The sequence below is a fragment of the Formica exsecta genome, unplaced genomic scaffold (genome assembly GCF_003651465.1).
Source record: "Formica exsecta isolate Colony F162 unplaced genomic scaffold, ASM365146v1 scaffold295, whole genome shotgun sequence".
NCBI lineage: Eukaryota > Metazoa > Arthropoda > Insecta > Hymenoptera > Formicidae > Formica > Formica exsecta.
The window spans coordinates 703,091-719,952 of NW_021850207.1; the positions used below are offsets into that span (position 1 = coordinate 703,091).

The window sequence follows — 16,862 nt, forward strand, 5'->3', positions numbered from 1 at the left end:
CTGAACCAGGCGACTCATGCATTCGTTTCACTTCGATGCTGAAGTTCGAAAACTTACACAGTGACTTTGAAATTGATGTTGAAGTATATTCCTTGCAGACGCAACCAAAATTTTTGCCACATGAAAAGAAATATCATATCAATCATCATAACATAAAAGTAAGATTTTGATATATATTTCTTAAAATTGTAACATGTAATAAAATGTGTGATAATGGTTAAATTTAATGCTGAATCTATTTACAGCCGATGAATAAGACGCCAAAGAAAAAAAATCAATTTGTAATGCCAGATATACAGAGTCCAGCTGGACCGCATGTAATTAGATCGCCTGCTTTTGAATTGTCTGGGACTGCGACTATTACGATCAATGATATAAATTGCGAACAATTCGCTCTGTACGGGGTATGTGTAATGTGAATTTTTTAATATGAAGAAAATTCGTAACTAACTTAAGATGTGTACGACCACTGAATATGAATGTGGATTTTTTCATTTAGATCTCGTCGCATTCTCCTCTGGAAGGACTTTTACGAATGCATGTATCGCGCAAGCTTTCAGTATCGATAGAGCATCGTGGATTTTTGACACTCTTTGAAGATGTCTCGAATTTGGGTGCCTGGTGTCGAAGATGGTGCTGGCTTAAAGATGCTAGACTTTATTTTTGGGTACATCCTGAGGACGAACACAAGAAAAATCCGATAGGATATTTAGACTTGGAAGGTAATTCTATTTGAACATTTGGTTATCGCAATTTTTCCGTGTGTGCCTGATTATTTTTGACTTAATTTCTGAATTTATATTTACGATATGTTATATACTTGTAGGTGTACTTACGAAAAATGTACAATTCGTAAATCGAGAGAAATGCGCTCGTCCCTTCACATTTGTACTCGAGACATCCAGACAAGCGCAACCTGAAGATCATAACAGTCTCGTTATGAAGACGAATGGGATTGAAACCACAATAGAGTATGTATTGTTGCTTTTCGGTTTATCATTATCATAAAATAGACTTATCTTAATACTATTTATATATTATTTGCAGGCACTTTTTATTAGCTGATACAAAAGAAGAAGGATTACAATGGATGTCGAAATTGAACAAAACTCTAAGTTTAATTAGAGCTTGGGGACTTTAGAAATTCAGTTTAAACTTATTAATTTCAAGCAACGTATTCAGGTACGTTTAAATCGATTTTTGTGATACGAGACAAGCAATGATATATAATGTATTACTTATCAGAATATAGGATAAAATGCTTTGTTTACATATGACATACTTAGAAAAAAAAAATTTAGCTCGTCAAGTTTAAACACATTGTATTTACATTTGTCAAATATATAAATGGTACAAATGTTTAAATACAAATGATGTAAGTATTAAGATGTAGAACATAGTATAACTCTAGGTCAAATTTTTATTCGCGATATGTTTTATATATTTGTTACGAATAATAATGAATTATTTTAATATAATTGTTGAATTGATTAATTAATTTGATTTCAATAATTAATTGATTAACTGATTTTTTAAATAATTGATTAATTAAATATGATTTCTAATCTTATACATATATAGACATATTCTATAAAACAAAAATATTTAATTAAACATATACTTATTAGTATCCATTTTTTAATAATCAAAATTTATAAAGATAATATATATGCATATAGAATTACGAAATTTACCCGCTAAATTCTTTTATCGATATATTTAATACATACACAAATGCATGTATTAAATATTTTCTACATATATATTATTTTTTATTGTTTTGAATTGCATTTCTATGCTTTACAATTATTAAAGAAGATTAAAGATTAAAGATCAATAGCATTTTGTTTGCATTGAAGAAAGGACTTTGGTATTATTGTAATTGTATTATGGTCTTTTTATAGTATTATATATACTATAAAAGATTAAAAAGATTGTAAATAGATTAATCATAGGAAATTAGTTATTAATGTATATAGTAATATTTTTATGTGTAAAATTACGATTTTACACATAAAAATCAATTATATATATACAATTTGATTTATAATTATTACCATAATTAAGGTTAAGATCATAATTAAGGACATTTTTTTGTAGTATAAGGATCGTCAAGTATATACTCAACTCTTTTATATTTAATTAAATATATCTCCATTCTATTTCTATGTAAAGCGATTTTTATTTTTAAGTTTATATATGGTTTTAAATAATATTTTGTAATACCCATTTATATATAATAATAATATTTAACAAGCAAAAGAAATATAAAAATATATTTAACGCTATTGATTATATGGAAAGCAGGACATTTGTCAACAATCATCAGATTTTAGTATAAAGGTTTATTTGCACCAATTGCGTTTTGTAAGTTTACAATAGATGTGTATAAAAAAAATTACGCTTGTAAGAAAAGAAGTAGATACCGCGGCGATAGGTATACGCGGCTCAAATGAGTGCTGTACTTCCGTCGCCTTCGTAAAAAGGATATAATCGCAAATGACAGAACATCTCTCGTTCAAAATGTTCGCTGGCAGTTTAAAGAAAAACTGATAAAATAATACATACTGCCAGCTTTGAAGCACGCGATATATACAGACAGATACAGCTCGTTATCGTATCATTCGCAATATATGTGAGTACTTTTTATGCGAATGCAGTGAGAAGAAAGAGCATAAGTTAATTTTGCGTTGATTATATTTATTCGCAGATGCATTATCTTTATTCGATGAATTATTTATAAAAAGCATTGTATTAGCAAATTCTCTATATAATTGTATGTTATCCACATTTTAAATAATGTATCATGCGTATTTTACAATGCAAAATATCGCGATCAATTTCGCGGAATTCACGAGAACTAGTCGGCCGAAAAGGATGGATCGCACTAAGGATCAATCATTTTCTTGACGCTTTCTTTGTATCTGTTTGTACATCAGTGACTCGCGTGTTTCATGTAATAAAATATCCATGTGCGTATATAATTACACGAATGTGTCGACGACCGGAGAATCCTAAATATGTAACTTCAGCTCTCGAGCCTGCTTATTTTGCGACGAGATTGATAGTAGGATGAAATCCGGTCTCATCCGCGGTGTAATCGACCCTGTAATCGGAAAGGATGTGAAAGATTAACTTTATGTAAAATTACAAGACAGCATAAATATTTGAAAAGTATTTGATTAAATGAAACAATCTCTTAGATTTTTGTATTCTAATGACTTATAATTCTTTCGATGGCTTTTAAACTAGATTAATGAACGCCTCGTATAAAAGATGACACTTTCCTATATATATATATAATGATTTGTTCATCGTTATAATGATTTCTCATACCTGTACGTGTGTCCGTCTGGCGCGATAAAACTGAAGCTACCAACAACGCTGAGCGCCTCGTTATCGGTGCCTTCATTCTTCAATTCAGCCGTTTCTTCCCTCTTCTGGCCACAATTTGATTTATAATTATTACCATAATTAAGGTTAAGATCATAATTAAGGACATTTTTTTGTAGTATAAGGATCGTCAAGTATATACTTAACTCTTTTATATTTAATTAAATATATCTCCATTCTATTTCTATGTAAAGCGATTTTTATTTTTAAGTTTATATATGGTTTTAAATAATATTTTGTAATACCCATTTATATATAATAATAATATTTAACAAGCAAAAGAAATATAAAAATATATTTAACGCTATTGATTATATGGAAAGCAGGACATTTGTCAACAATCATCAGATTTTAGTATAAAGGTTTATTTGCACCAATTGCGTTTTGTAAGTTTACAATAGATGTGTATAAAAAAAATTACGCTTGTAAGAAAAGAAGTAGATACCGCGGCGATAGGTATACGCGGCTCAAATGAGTGCTGTACTTCCGTCGCCTTCGTAAAAAGGATATAATCGCAAATGACAGAACATCTCTCGTTCAAAATGTTCGCTGGCAGTTTAAAGAAAAACTGATAAAATAATACATACTGCCAGCTTTGAAGCACGCGATATATACAGACAGATACAGCTCGTTATCGTATCATTCGCAATATATGTGAGTACTTTTTATGCGAATGCAGTGAGAAGAAAGAGCATAAGTTAATTTTGCGTTGATTATATTTATTCGCAGATGCATTATCTTTATTCGATGAATTATTTATAAAAAGCATTGTATTAGCAAATTCTCTATATAATTGTATGTTATCCACATTTTAAATAATGTATCATGCGTATTTTACAATGCAAAATATCGCGATCAATTTCGCGGAATTCACGAGAACTAGTCGGCCGAAAAGGATGGATCGCACTAAGGATCAATCATTTTCTTGACGCTTTCTTTGTATCTGTTTGTACATCAGTGACTCGCGTGTTTCATGTAATAAAATATCCATGTGCGTATATAATTACACGAATGTGTCGACGACCGGAGAATCCTAAATATGTAACTTCAGCTCTCGAGCCTGCTTATTTTGCGACGAGATTGATAGTAGGATGAAATCCGGTCTCATCCGCGGTGTAATCGACCCTGTAATCGGAAAGGATGTGAAAGATTAACTTTATGTAAAATTACAAGACAGCATAAATATTTGAAAAGTATTTGATTAAATGAAACAATCTCTTAGATTTTTGTATTCTAATGACTTATAATTCTTTCGATGGCTTTTAAACTAGATTAATGAACGCCTCGTATAAAAGATGACACTTTCCTATATATATATATAATGATTTGTTCATCGTTATAATGATTTCTCATACCTGTACGTGTGTCCGTCTGGCGCGATAAAACTGAAGCTACCAACAACGCTGAGCGCCTCGTTATCGGTGCCTTCATTCTTCAATTCAGCCGTTTCTTCCCTCTTCTGGCCATCGCTCTGCTCATAACTGAAGCGGTATCCACCTACCCCTATATTGTTCACCTCTTCCTGTTTCACGATCGTGATATCATTTGGATTTTGCGGCGCCGCAAGAATGCCAGCTATAAGCGCCAAGATGATGAGGACCTGCGTTACAAGAAAGAGCAAGATAATTTTGCTGAAGGAAAGAAGATAGGAGCAAGAAAATAATTTTTTTTCTAACATTAATTTGTATCGATATAAGATGTACTTTTTTATTTTTTTATTATTATAACGATATTTATATATATTTATTGATTATTTAAAGATAGATGAAATATTTTTCTTGAATGTATAACGTGTCACTATGTAAAGGCGCAATAGTTGAAACGGTCGAAAATTCGACCGTTTCTCAGAACCTGACCTTTCGATGCCAATATTAGATTATTGCCTTACGAAATTAAATCAAAATATCGTAATCGATTTCATGGGAAACGAAGTGACGGGCCAATTTCTTCAGAGATATATATATATATATATACAGGATGTCTCAGAGCTTAATCTTGATCATTTTTGTCAATTTAGAGAAGCGGCAGTTTATTAATTAAATTATCAAAATATTTCGCAAGTTTTTGAATTATAAAAGTGATGATTATATATAAAATAAAAATGTTGCGCAAGCTTCTCTGAGACGAAAATAAGTAATTAAATCCTATTAATCGTTTAAATTCAAATTTGGGCTTTACCATTTTAAATTTTTCTATTCAAGTTTAGATTGTTTAAAAATTATTTAATTTTGAATATCGCTTGTATGAGGCTTTTCTCGAAATTTCTTTCGAGAAAAAAATATACAAGATTGCGCACGATTATTGGATACCCTGTAGACATCCTGTAGACGTTCTCGTGACTTCATGTGTCACGCGCTCAGAAGTGTGCGTAATCACACGCGCGCACAAATGTCACAAAAATCCTCTTCACTTTCACTATTGCGCAAAAATTGGGAGGCTGCGCCTCTCGGGGACCCGGTCCCGAAACCTGCGTAACCCTCGGTTCGATCCGCCCGTCCCCTCGCATCCTCTCGGCTAAAGAAATCCCGATCGCGCCGCCAACAAATTGCATCGATATATCTCGATCTTTTCCAAGATTCACCCACCGTCTTCATCGCGCTCAGGTTCCTTCGTGGTTCCTTCGAACGATTTTAAAACGACGGTGGCCCTTCGTCCTTTTAAACGACGACCGATACGTAGATTACCAGGGAATCCTAGTGCGCATCCGTCTTTATATAGGCGGAAAATCGCAATGTACCGATGTATGTACCCCCCACCTGTGCATGTAGCAGCTTTGACAGAGATTCGCGGATGAGTCTCTCCCGCGGTCGCATCCCGGCCAGGTTGCATCCGCGATACGACCAATGATGCGGCCACTATCAGACGTTGCAGACCACCTTGCATTCTGTACGGTGCCGCAATGATTTACGCTACGTTGCTAAATAGAATGATTCTAAAAAGTGGGAAAGGAAGAAAGAGCTTTCAAACGGCAAAAATGCATGCCGTCTTCATGTATATTCATTTATTAAAGAAAATATTATTATTACAATATTGTATTACGATACTTGATAGCATGTAACGTTTTCTCACATGTGTAATTTTTAACATTATTGTGAACAAACTAGACTACAATTAAATATTAGATGTTTAATTTTTATATTTGTTTAATGTTAATTTTTTTTTAAATATTTTCCTAAAGTTTAGGATAACATTAAAAAAATATTTGTAATAACATTTCTAAAACACTTTTATATGTTTGAACATTATCAAATAATATTTTTTCCATGTTTATTTTGCTTATATTGGACATGTATTTGTATATGGATTATAGAAGGTTTTGATAATAATTAGCACTATAGTTTACGGGAGAAAAATAACGGCGAATAAGTCTCTCTCAATTAATATTATTCGCACATAATTGTTACCAAGAATTCCCTGTATGATGACATATCTCATACGTAGATAAATAAAAAATAAAATAAAATAAGTGCAATTTAAACACAGATTACATAAGCCGTTAGTTTTCCATACACGCAAATAAAAATGTTATTACGCTAAATGTGCTTACGCGAGGTCGACAAAGACGTAATTCAAGATGCTTCTATCTCGTATCTCCTAGAATCACTGATACTCAGCTGTCTATCTTCGCGAAGAATTATCACGCTAAAATAACAATTAGCATTGATTGACATTATGCTTTTGCGCATTTACGCAACGCGTAAATGTTTAACGTATAAAATTGTTTTTAAATTAGGTATCACAATGTTAATAGCATCGTGAATACGTTTTTCGATAATGTATTAGTGCGTTTAGATATTACGCAACATCTATTACGAAACGAACATGTTTGTTGTATGCATTAATTCACCTGTTGTTCATTCAGGTGCAAATCATTCTTGATATGATGCTTTGAAACATTTTCCACACAAGGAATCACTGTCAAGGACAACTCGTCTCGTCAAGAAAGACGATTGTTCCCATTCTCTCATAATACAATGCGGCGACTTTGATCGCTGCATCTAATCTTTATCCGTCTCTTACATCAACACGATACAATTTTAGAAACCTTATCTTCCTCTCTCATTACTCTGTTTAAAATTTATTGTTAATTTTAGAAAGATCAAATGTAGCTTTGATGTATCGCAGAGATATATAATGGAGTATCTACTCTATTAGATTAAATAGAAGATACTCGATTTTCATATCTTTTAATCTCGTGGATTTTTGTGTTGTACGATTTTGAGATGCAACCGCAGATTTTCAGCTCTCGTTTCTTTTTTTTTCAGATTCGACACAACTTGAACAAGGCCACGGTCGTGCAAGGTGCAAGAGATGCGTTCTCTTAGACTCAGGACCTGATCAAAAATGTGAAAGCTAAAAACTCTCGTGATCCCGGCGAATTCCGGTAACGAATGGCGGCGGTTCCATTGGCCAGAGGCGACAGTCATATTATACAGTACGATCGAAACGTCCTTGGTCATTGTGACATTTGGTTTTCTCGAAGTTGGACGCGCGCCGAAGGAAAGTTGATGACGTAACTATCGGTGACCTTGCCATTTCAGAAGATGCGACGGCGAAGATCTTGAGAAGGAGGAGGAGACCTCCAGCTATTTTCTCGGTCTCCTTTCCGTTGATGGTATGATATATCTCTATCTTCCTTTTTCCCTTTTTCCCCCTCCTCTCTCTCTCTCTTTTTCTTCAGAAATGTCTGTTCCCGTATACAGAAATCTAGCGGATATTCTTGGAAATCGCGCAATCGTCAGATTTCTGGATATTGGCTAATATTGTCATTGATGCTTTATATATAAAAGTATCTTCGACATATTTTATGCAAGAATAAACTTGTATAAATAAATCTTGCAACATCGAAGCAACATTGCCTTTTGTTACAGCGGGAGAACCTCAGAGAATAATTATGAGAAAATATCGTATATATAATAATAAATTATATATATTATACAATTTTCTCTTGGCCTCTCCCTGAATTCTTTTTCCTAGATATGAACAATGTTATTTCGATGTAATGCAAATTATTTGCAACTTCGACGCAAAGACGTTCGTTTTCACCGTTTTAATGTTGAAACAGCTCCCATCTTTTCGTCTTTATGTTTTTTGTACGTGAGAAAGTCAGTGCACATCACGATTCGCGATCGTAAATGTGGACTCCGAATGATTATACATTGATTATGCAAAGATCATGAAGAAGACCGAGTTTCTTTCTCTTTTTTTCTCTCTCTTTTCAGGGACCATCGAACTGCACGATTCGTTTACATACCAATAGGCAAAAAATTTGCACTTGTGTCAATTTGAAACTGTAGATTTTATTTTATAATAATGATATTATTATTAATTACTTTTCAGACAAACGCTTTTACGTCAAAACTTTGATACAACTTTTGCGTGAAATGTTTTACACTATCAAAAATCTCGATTTCTTCGTATAAATATTATTGCGCATAGACATAAATATTTCTTTAAAAATGATTCTTAAAGAAATAAGAAAACTCGTAATCTCTTGTACGGTATTGTCAGTTTGATGAGAAATTACATCTTTAAAATACGTGGGGTAGCTAATTGCATGCGTAAGCGCAACAAATCATTTCATTTTTCTCGCCTTACTAAGGAATTTTATTTAATTTCTTACATCAACGCAGAGACATTACAACTACTATAAAATTCTAGACTTCAATATTTATTAATCTTCTGAAGTCAAGGTTCTATTTCATTAGTGTCGTTATTACGAAACGCTCATAATTAGTCAAGCAACACAACGATCCTCTAAATTCCTGAAGGGATCCACATGTTTAAGAATCGAGTTTTTATTAGAATATATACGTATGTGTATAGAAAATAAGCGAGAACCGACTCAGATAATATTTCGCCTGGGGCCTGAATATATAAAAGATGAAGCCTGCATCAGAAGAGATTAATAAGTCGTTATTTAGCAAAAAGCAATTTGCAAATTTGCGCTGTTACATCGCTCATAAAAAAAAGTTTCGTTAATTCTTATAAAGAAGGAGTACAGCAAAAATATCAAATAAGAAAAACGCTGCAATTTTCGTGTACGCAGAATGAATCGGCGTTTTTTTTTTTCTAGGAGAGATCGGCGATGGATGATTTACGACGGGGCGGGTGACAAAGGATATAAGCATCTGCGGGCGACAGCTAAAAATTATGCAATAAAGGACCTTTTCTACTGCTGTTGGCATTATATGCCGGGTTACAACCTTAAATTCCAGGTGAGGACGCGCGCGATGTTAAATTCTATGATAAACCTGTCCGTCGAAATGTCTATAATTCATTGACTTCAAAATTATGTAATGGACAGATGCAAAGACAGATGCTGATGTAGCCTGACCAAAAGAGGTAGAAGCTAGAACATTTCTAGACATTTAATCTTGCAATTATTTTTCGCATAAAAATTTACGAAAGAGGATATATTAAAAAAATCATCCAGAATTAGAAAATTAGAATAAAATTTAATAATTATAATTAAAGCCGATAAAGTTAGAAATCAAAGATTTACAGGTTTAGGAATCTATACATTTTTACGTTAATTTTTGTCATTGTTTAAAAATTTTGCAAAAAAGGAGCAACTTGTCATTCATATTAAACAACGCACATTCAATCAATTTTTAGTTCTCGATTCGGAAGCCGGTAAAAAAAAACCATAAATTAGAGATTTGTATTCAACTACTGATTCAATGCCCGTCGCCGAAAAGGCGATTCAATAAACTTTATATAAATATACAACGGGGAGTATGACGAGTCATTTACTTCTTAATGGATTATCGACATCCTCTTTCGATCTATTATAATCAGGAATAAATAAGCGCTTTTGACAGTTTAATGCAAGGTCGATAGTGTGTTCAATAATATATGCCTGAAGGCAAAATCATCTGCATTAGAGATGTGTCGTCTCCCGTAATAAATGTCTCGGGACCGATTTTAGTAAGACGATTTAAAGAAGAGGAAAGCTCGTCAACCCCAATGCATCCAAGGATGCTGCAACGTAGTCCGGCCAGCGTTTGCATTAGATGCGTTTGCCGCTGTAAAAAAAAAAAAAAAGAAGAAAGAAAAAAACTCGCGAAAGCGAGTAAATGTCAACGAGTTGATCAGCTTATCTCTTTCTCTTTTCTTCTTAACCGCCGCTATCGCTTCGTGTATTCGCTCATGCATGATTTGCCCACGTCGGCAATATGTTGGCGACAGATGTGATCCGCGATTCTCGCGGTTACTCATATTATTGTTCACTTTCGCTATTTTACCAATTTACAAATTCTGTATATTTCTCCATCTTCTACATTTTTTCATAGTTTACTATTCTTATCTTCCCTTATTTTTTTGCAAAACTTTTTCTTCAGATATGTGCGAATAGCTTTGAAATTTGAAGCATCCAAAATTATTAACGGAAATTAATTATTAAAATCAAGAACAAATTAAAGTTGTTAGGAATACTTTCGATTTTAAATATAGAGAGATTCATTGCGTTTCGTCGTGTCAGAAGCGGTAGAAACGTGTTCCTCTTGTTTCAATCGCGTAATCGATTGTCGTTGCAAAGGTCGCAGACTGCAACCTACGTGAGAAACGACGACGAGTTTCGCGCAATTCGGTCAATATCGTTCCGAAGTCAAATGTCGAACGGAATTGCATTTCCGTGCACGGTTCCAGGCTGGACGATCGCGAGATGAAGCAAGTGTCAGCGTTCACCACCGTTGGATAGTGGAATCGGTAGAAAATTACAACGATCGTCCTCAATGATGAATCCGTCTTGTCTTTTATATATGGTGTGTATTTCCACTATTGCAAGAGCCACGGTTCATTTACCACTCCAGTCTTTCCTCTTTAAGGAAAAGTTCACGGCAGATTATCAGCAATAACGAATGCGAATCGTTTGCGTAGGAATTCTGAGAAATTGAAAAGGCATGAATGGTAATCGATAATTTTCCGATGACTTTTTAACGTTTCTCTTTGCGACATTCACGTATAAGGCATAGGGTATTAGCATGTCGTTTTATCTTCTAATTGTTTCGATATAGTTGCAAATTAAAAATCGGCAAGTAAGAGGAAGTGTTGACAAGTTCAATGAAAATTGATAAGAGTAACAAATAAGAATTTTAATTAATAGTCCTATTCGAATTCTTTAGAATATGTAAAAATCTTTCTGCAATCTGACCAAACCGGTTTAGGGAACGACTTTATGAACATTCATATAAATCATAACTAATCGAGAACGAGAAAATATATTTTTAGCAACTTTAATTTGTCCTTGATCTTAATAATTAATTTCTGTCGTGCTTAGAGAATTGAATCAGGTTCTTTGATTTTTAATCTAAGCAGACGTATTTAAATTTATATTGGATCAAACGCGCAGAGCAATATTTAAGCGAGAGATGAGAGATCACAGAAAAGAAATAACATCTTCTAATAGTCTGCAAGCGAGTAAATGTCAACGAGTTGATCAGCTTATCTCTTTCTCTTTTCTTCTTAACCGCCGCTATCGCTTCGTGTATTCGCTCATGCATGATTTGCCCACGTCGGCAATATGTTGGCGACAGATGTGATCCGCGATTCTCGCGATTACTCATATTATTGTTCACTTTCGCTATTTTACCAATTTACAAATTCTGTATATTTCTCCATCTTCTACATTTTTTCATAGTTTACTATTCTTATCTTCCCTTATTTTTTTGCAAAACTTTTTCTTCAGATATGTGCGAATAGCTTTGAAATTTGAAGCATCCAAAATTATTAACGGAAATTAATTATTAAAATCAAGAACAAATTAAAGTTGTTAGGAATACTTTCGATTTTAAATATAGAGAGATTCATTGCGTTTCGTCGTGTCAGAAGCGGTAGAAACGTGTTCCTCTTGTTTCAATCGCGTAATCGATCGTCGTTGCAAAGGTCGCAGACTGCAACCTACGTGAGAAACGACGAGTTTCGCGCAATTCGGTCAATATCGTTCCGAAGTCAAATGTCGAACGGAATTGCATTTCCGTGCACGGTTCCAGGCTGGACGATCGCGAGATGAAGCAAGTGTCAGCGTTCACCACCGTTGGATAGTGGAATCGGTAGAAAATTACAACGATCGTCCTCAATGATGAATCCGTCTTGTCTTTTATATATGGTGTGTATTTCCACTATTGCAAGAGCCACGGTTCATTTACCACTCCAGTCTTTCCTCTTTAAGGAAAAGTTCACGGCAGATTATCAGCAATAACGAATGCGAATCGTTTGCGTAGGAATTCTGAGAAATTGAAAAGGCATGAATGGTAATCGATAATTTTCCGATGACTTTTTAACGTTTCTCTTTGCGACATTCACGTATAAGGCATAGGGTATTAGCATGTCGTTTTATCTTCTAATTGTTTCGATATAGTTGCAAATTAAAAATCGGCAAGTAAGAGGAAGTGTTGACAAGTTCAATGAAAATTGATAAGAGTAACAAATAAGAATTTTAATTAATAGTCCTATTCGAATTCTTTAGAATATGTAAAAATCTTTCTGCAATCTGACCAAACCGGTTTAGGGAACGACTTTATGAACATTCATATAAATCATAACTAATCGAGAACGAGAAAATATATTTTTAGCAACTTTAATTTGTCCTTGATCTTAATAATTAATTTCTGTCGTGCTTAGAGAATTGAATCAGGTTCTTTGATTTTTAATCTAAGCAGACGTATTTAAATTTATATTGGATCAAACGCGCAGAGCAATATTTAAGCGAGAGATGAGAGATGAAAGAAAAGAAAGAACATCTTCTAATAGTCTGCATTTGATCAAAATGTCCATATATTCGTCATTGATATTTTTCCGAAGATAAATCATTGTTTGCTTCGTTAGGTATGTAAATCTCCGCGTTAAGTGGCACAGCATGAGTTTTCCGGATTGCTTTACACAAGAAGAATTGTGTGAACGCAATTATCTTATTTCAACATCTCTTGTTTTTTCGCGACTTTGTTGATCACGTTACCGCTTTATTCTTCCGTACATCAATGTCTCGTTGATGATTTTTTTCGGTATGTGTGGAATGAAAAATGAATACATCAAATATTATGCAATCTTTTTCTTACAGATTCGTACAAGATTATTGATTGGTAATTACATAGAAATCTGAAAATATATACGAACATCCATCTCGTATAATTTAAGACGAGATCTTCTTTTATCGAAAGACTCACCTTTCAAAGTGTCAGCTACTATTTACTGTCACCTTTAAGCACCCTTTCCGCGTACTTTTGCAGGAGGCCACATATCCTGCTGGTATAATTATCTTATCTGGCTACATTATCCGCAAAGAAACCTCGCGTGAATTATGAGGATATCGTCGATGATAATCATTCGTGTTGCATGTACATAAAATGCGCAGATGATGCTCGACCCGATGGTTCGCACCTTCGACACGCAATGATCATGTGGTCCATCGCGAGATATACACAAGGTAAGTTAATCGATGATATGTATGTGCGCAGGAGGATACGCGAAGGATACGTAATTCATAAGCCACACTCGCAATCAGTAGTTTGCGATAGAAATGGTCAGACGCGATCGAGAGAGAAGTTGCTTCGCTACGACATAAATTTTTCAAAATTGTAAATTTTAATCGGAGAAATATTTTAATTTTAATAAGAGTTTACATGATAAAAATTCAAAATTGCGTTTATTCAAAAACTAAAATAATAAACCTTATTACATATCCTTAAGTTTGAAAAGACTTGCCTTCCAACTTGCTGTATTAGAAATATTGCTTTCCAGAATTTTAATTCAAAATTAAGGAGACAAATGAGACGTTTAATACTAATTAAGGATTCTTTTTCGATTTCTATTTTATCGTAAATTTAATGCTGGTACCACCAGCTATAGATCATTTCCACTATCGAAGCCTCCGATAGATTAGAATCGCGTTGCGCCCGCGACGACTTCACCGTCGTTTAATGCAAGCGCGTGCAGACCCGTTCGTTTGCCGACAGCATAGTGGCATTTAGGATCCGTGCCATCGTGCCACAACGGTGATATTACGCAAGGAACGCGCCTTTTAGAGCCGGCAATGGCGACGACCTCGCGCACGCGGTCCAGCAAGATTCTTGCGAAATTCCTAGCTCGAGTTCCTCGCTGAAAAGCGGCGTCGCGCTCATCCTCCCGCATGTACGTTCTTCGTTCATGTTTTTCTCGGCAGGATCGACGATTATTCTCCGGGAACCCCGTGTCAAATCGCGATATTCGTAATTTCACGGTCGTAAAGCTGTCACACGCCTGTATAAATATTCTCGCGAATAGGTAATTTTCTCGATATACTCCACAATGTTGCTAACGCAAATTTTATAGACTCTTACACGTTTGACATTTTTCCGTTTTTATAGAAAAAGCAGCAAGATACTTCTCGGTGTATGAGATCTTTATCCTGTTTGATATTTCTATATGCTCGTCCACTAATTGCAAAATTATATTTAAATCTCGAGAGAATGTTTCGTACATAGGAATAATTTTATATTAAAATTATTAATGCCAGCCGCGTCAACCGAATTATTAATTGTTGGATGATAGGGTCAAGTGTCAACTCCGCAACGTATAAGTAGCGTTGAAGATCTTTGCGTAACGCCGACGCCGACGCAAGATAAACGGTTCGCATCTGTTCGTTCGAAATAGTCGCGCATCTTCTCTCTGCATCCCGCTGCGTTCTCCTTCTTCGCGCACAATTGATTATACAATAATATCGTGCTTTTAAAAAATACTCTGCGTTTAAAGAGGTACAATCACGATCTCTCTCTGATGGTGCACTAACTCAGCTAGTTATCTAATGTGCTGCACATGGAGTGTTCCAGAAGTCTTAATTTTAATTTTAATAATCTTTCGTGAATTCGAGAATTATTTTTTTTTTTAAGAATTTTGTCATAATATAATTAAAAGTCTCGTAGAGGAGTTATTTGTTCTTTATTTTAAATTGAAATTTAAAGTTTACGTATATTTTTTACATTGTATAGAATTTTAATGATGATTATCAAATACATGAAACACATTTCTTCTTTGAAAAATAATCCTTTAATTTTTCTAAGTAAATTGATAAAACGAGGGATAATAAATTATATATAGGAGCACGGAGGTTATCAGAAATATTAATGTTATTCCTCATCAGTAATGCAGACTAACGTGCCGACAGTAATTTAACGATAACGTCTTTCTAATCTCGATCGGCCTGCAGGAATCGATAATAACTTAGCCTACGGCGCAAATTCACACCGTGTACTATTAATTATAAATGTAATCACGAGAGAGATACTCTCTATGCACTCTAATATAACATAGCGGTATATTCAACGTTACATTCACGCGTGACATAACGCGACATGTAGTCTCTTGATCAAAGATAGATGTATTTGTATTAGAAAGTTCGATAGGATCTTTGCCCACGCGATGATAATATAATGATATATTATCTAATAATAATTATGCGCGTGCTATGCACACATAATTATTCAATGTATATTAATTATACAAACAAAAATGGATTTGTTGCGCGAGAAAAGCGAATAATTTTAATAATATGTTTATAGTAATAATAATAGTAATTTGATTTTTAATAATATATATGTACAAACTATATAAATATCTATAGCTTTTGTATAAAATTACTATGTGGGAATAATTGACGTATATAATATTATTTTAAAAATAGTGGATATGATGTGACTTTATTGCACACATACATGACAATTATGTGGATGTAGAGAGACGCGTGGCATCGTTGACTTTTATCCTTCCACGAAGAAGATTCTTACTCTCCGTAATGCGCCTCTATCTCTCTTTCTCTTTCTCTCTTTCTTTCTTTCTGTCTGTACGTCGCGATCATTAGCATAAGCCATTCGCTTATGTAACAGTACACTTTCTTTTCAAAGCTCAACAGGCGCGCATTATTCCTCCCTCATTACTTAATGATATAATTTATGTCAGTCAATGAGATTGCTCGTGTGCCACCGTCCAAATGGAAGATAAAGACGTAATACAGAAAAAAAAGATCGAACCTTTTGAAATTTTTATTAGATGGAATCTTGTTTAGCAGGTTTGGCTACTTAAGTTTCATTGTCATTTGTAAATATCAGGTTTCGGGACAAACTACGAAATATATTAACGCGAGCGATGAATGAATGGGCAGAAAATTAAAAAAAAAATATTATAAAATAATTATCGCTTCTTCAGCAAAGAAAAAATTTGCATCTTGATAATAATAAAAAAAAAAAACTTACACGTTTAGGAGGCAATAAATTTCTGCAATTTTGAAATCTTGCAGCATTGACTGAAAAGTGATCAACTTTAGAATTGACAAGAATTCTTTTTGGGAAGCGACACTCTTCGCCAATTCCGCGATTACATCAAAAACCCGTTTTCCTAATTTTGAAGAGACGAAATAATTTATCGCTTCTCTTATAAAATCGGAATTCTTCAAATACCAGGATGTGTCACTGGATTATTGGGCTGCTATATATATA

The 16,862-nt window shown here is 34.0% G+C and overlaps 3 protein-coding genes across 9 annotated transcripts in view; 2 read left to right on the plus strand and 1 right to left on the minus strand.

The window, feature by feature from the left end:
* The window catches only part of LOC115237396 (anillin), a 17,884-nt gene extending 7,453 nt beyond the window's left edge, over positions 1 to 10,431 (plus strand). For 3 of the 5 annotated variants that reach the window (XM_029810395.1, XM_029810397.1, XM_029810398.1), the window contains exons 16-20: positions 1 to 158; positions 246 to 404; positions 500 to 722; positions 827 to 971; positions 1,048 to 3,182. In XM_029810395.1, the coding sequence (XP_029666255.1) occupies positions 1 to 158; positions 246 to 404; positions 500 to 722; positions 827 to 971; positions 1,048 to 1,141 (779 nt within the window). In that variant the 3' untranslated portion in view covers positions 1,142 to 3,182. Of the gene's footprint in view, positions 159 to 245; positions 405 to 499; positions 723 to 826; positions 972 to 1,047; positions 3,183 to 7,658 lie in introns of those variants that run through there. The other 2 variants (XR_003884335.1, XM_029810396.1) reach the window with 2 other exon arrangements.
* LOC115237401 (endocuticle structural protein SgAbd-6-like) lies at positions 2,331 to 6,134 on the minus strand. Of its 3 annotated transcripts, none has more exons than XM_029810406.1 (4): positions 5,979 to 6,134; positions 4,848 to 4,993; positions 3,337 to 3,435; positions 2,331 to 3,106 (listed from the first exon to the last, which is right to left on the minus strand). In XM_029810406.1, the coding sequence occupies exons 1-4, from the start codon at positions 5,985 to 5,987 to the stop codon at positions 3,046 to 3,048; spliced, it is 315 nt and encodes a 104-aa protein (XP_029666266.1). In that variant the 5' UTR covers positions 5,988 to 6,134; the 3' UTR covers positions 2,331 to 3,045. The 3 variants fall into 3 exon arrangements, with proteins under 3 accessions (XP_029666266.1, XP_029666267.1, XP_029666265.1); XM_029810407.1 differs by having other exon boundaries at positions 3,337 to 3,376; positions 4,789 to 4,993; XM_029810405.1 differs by lacking the exons at positions 2,331 to 3,106; positions 3,337 to 3,435 and adding an exon at positions 3,743 to 4,518 and having other exon boundaries at positions 4,749 to 4,993.
* A 1,925-nt stretch (positions 10,432 to 12,356) lies between the features above and the next one.
* Positions 12,357 to 16,862, plus strand: part of LOC115237400 (flexible cuticle protein 12-like) — a 6,982-nt gene continuing 2,476 nt past the window's right edge. Inside the window, exon 1 of the transcript XR_003884336.1 lies at positions 12,357 to 13,819. The gene's annotated coding sequence lies outside the window, so the exon portion shown is untranslated. The remainder of the gene's footprint in view (positions 13,820 to 16,862) is intronic.

What these genes read in the sequence shown, in the direction of transcription:
- LOC115237401 (XM_029810406.1), bottom strand. An exon ending in CAGAGCGATGGCCAGAAGAG is followed by an intron (nt 3,436 to 4,847) that starts GGAAGAAACGGC and finishes TGGCCAGAAGAG; the next exon opens with GGAAGAAACGGCTGAATTGA. An exon ending in CCAGACGGACACACGTACAG is followed by an intron (nt 3,107 to 3,336) that starts GTATGAGAAATC and finishes TTCCGATTACAG; the next exon opens with GGTCGATTACACCGCGGATG.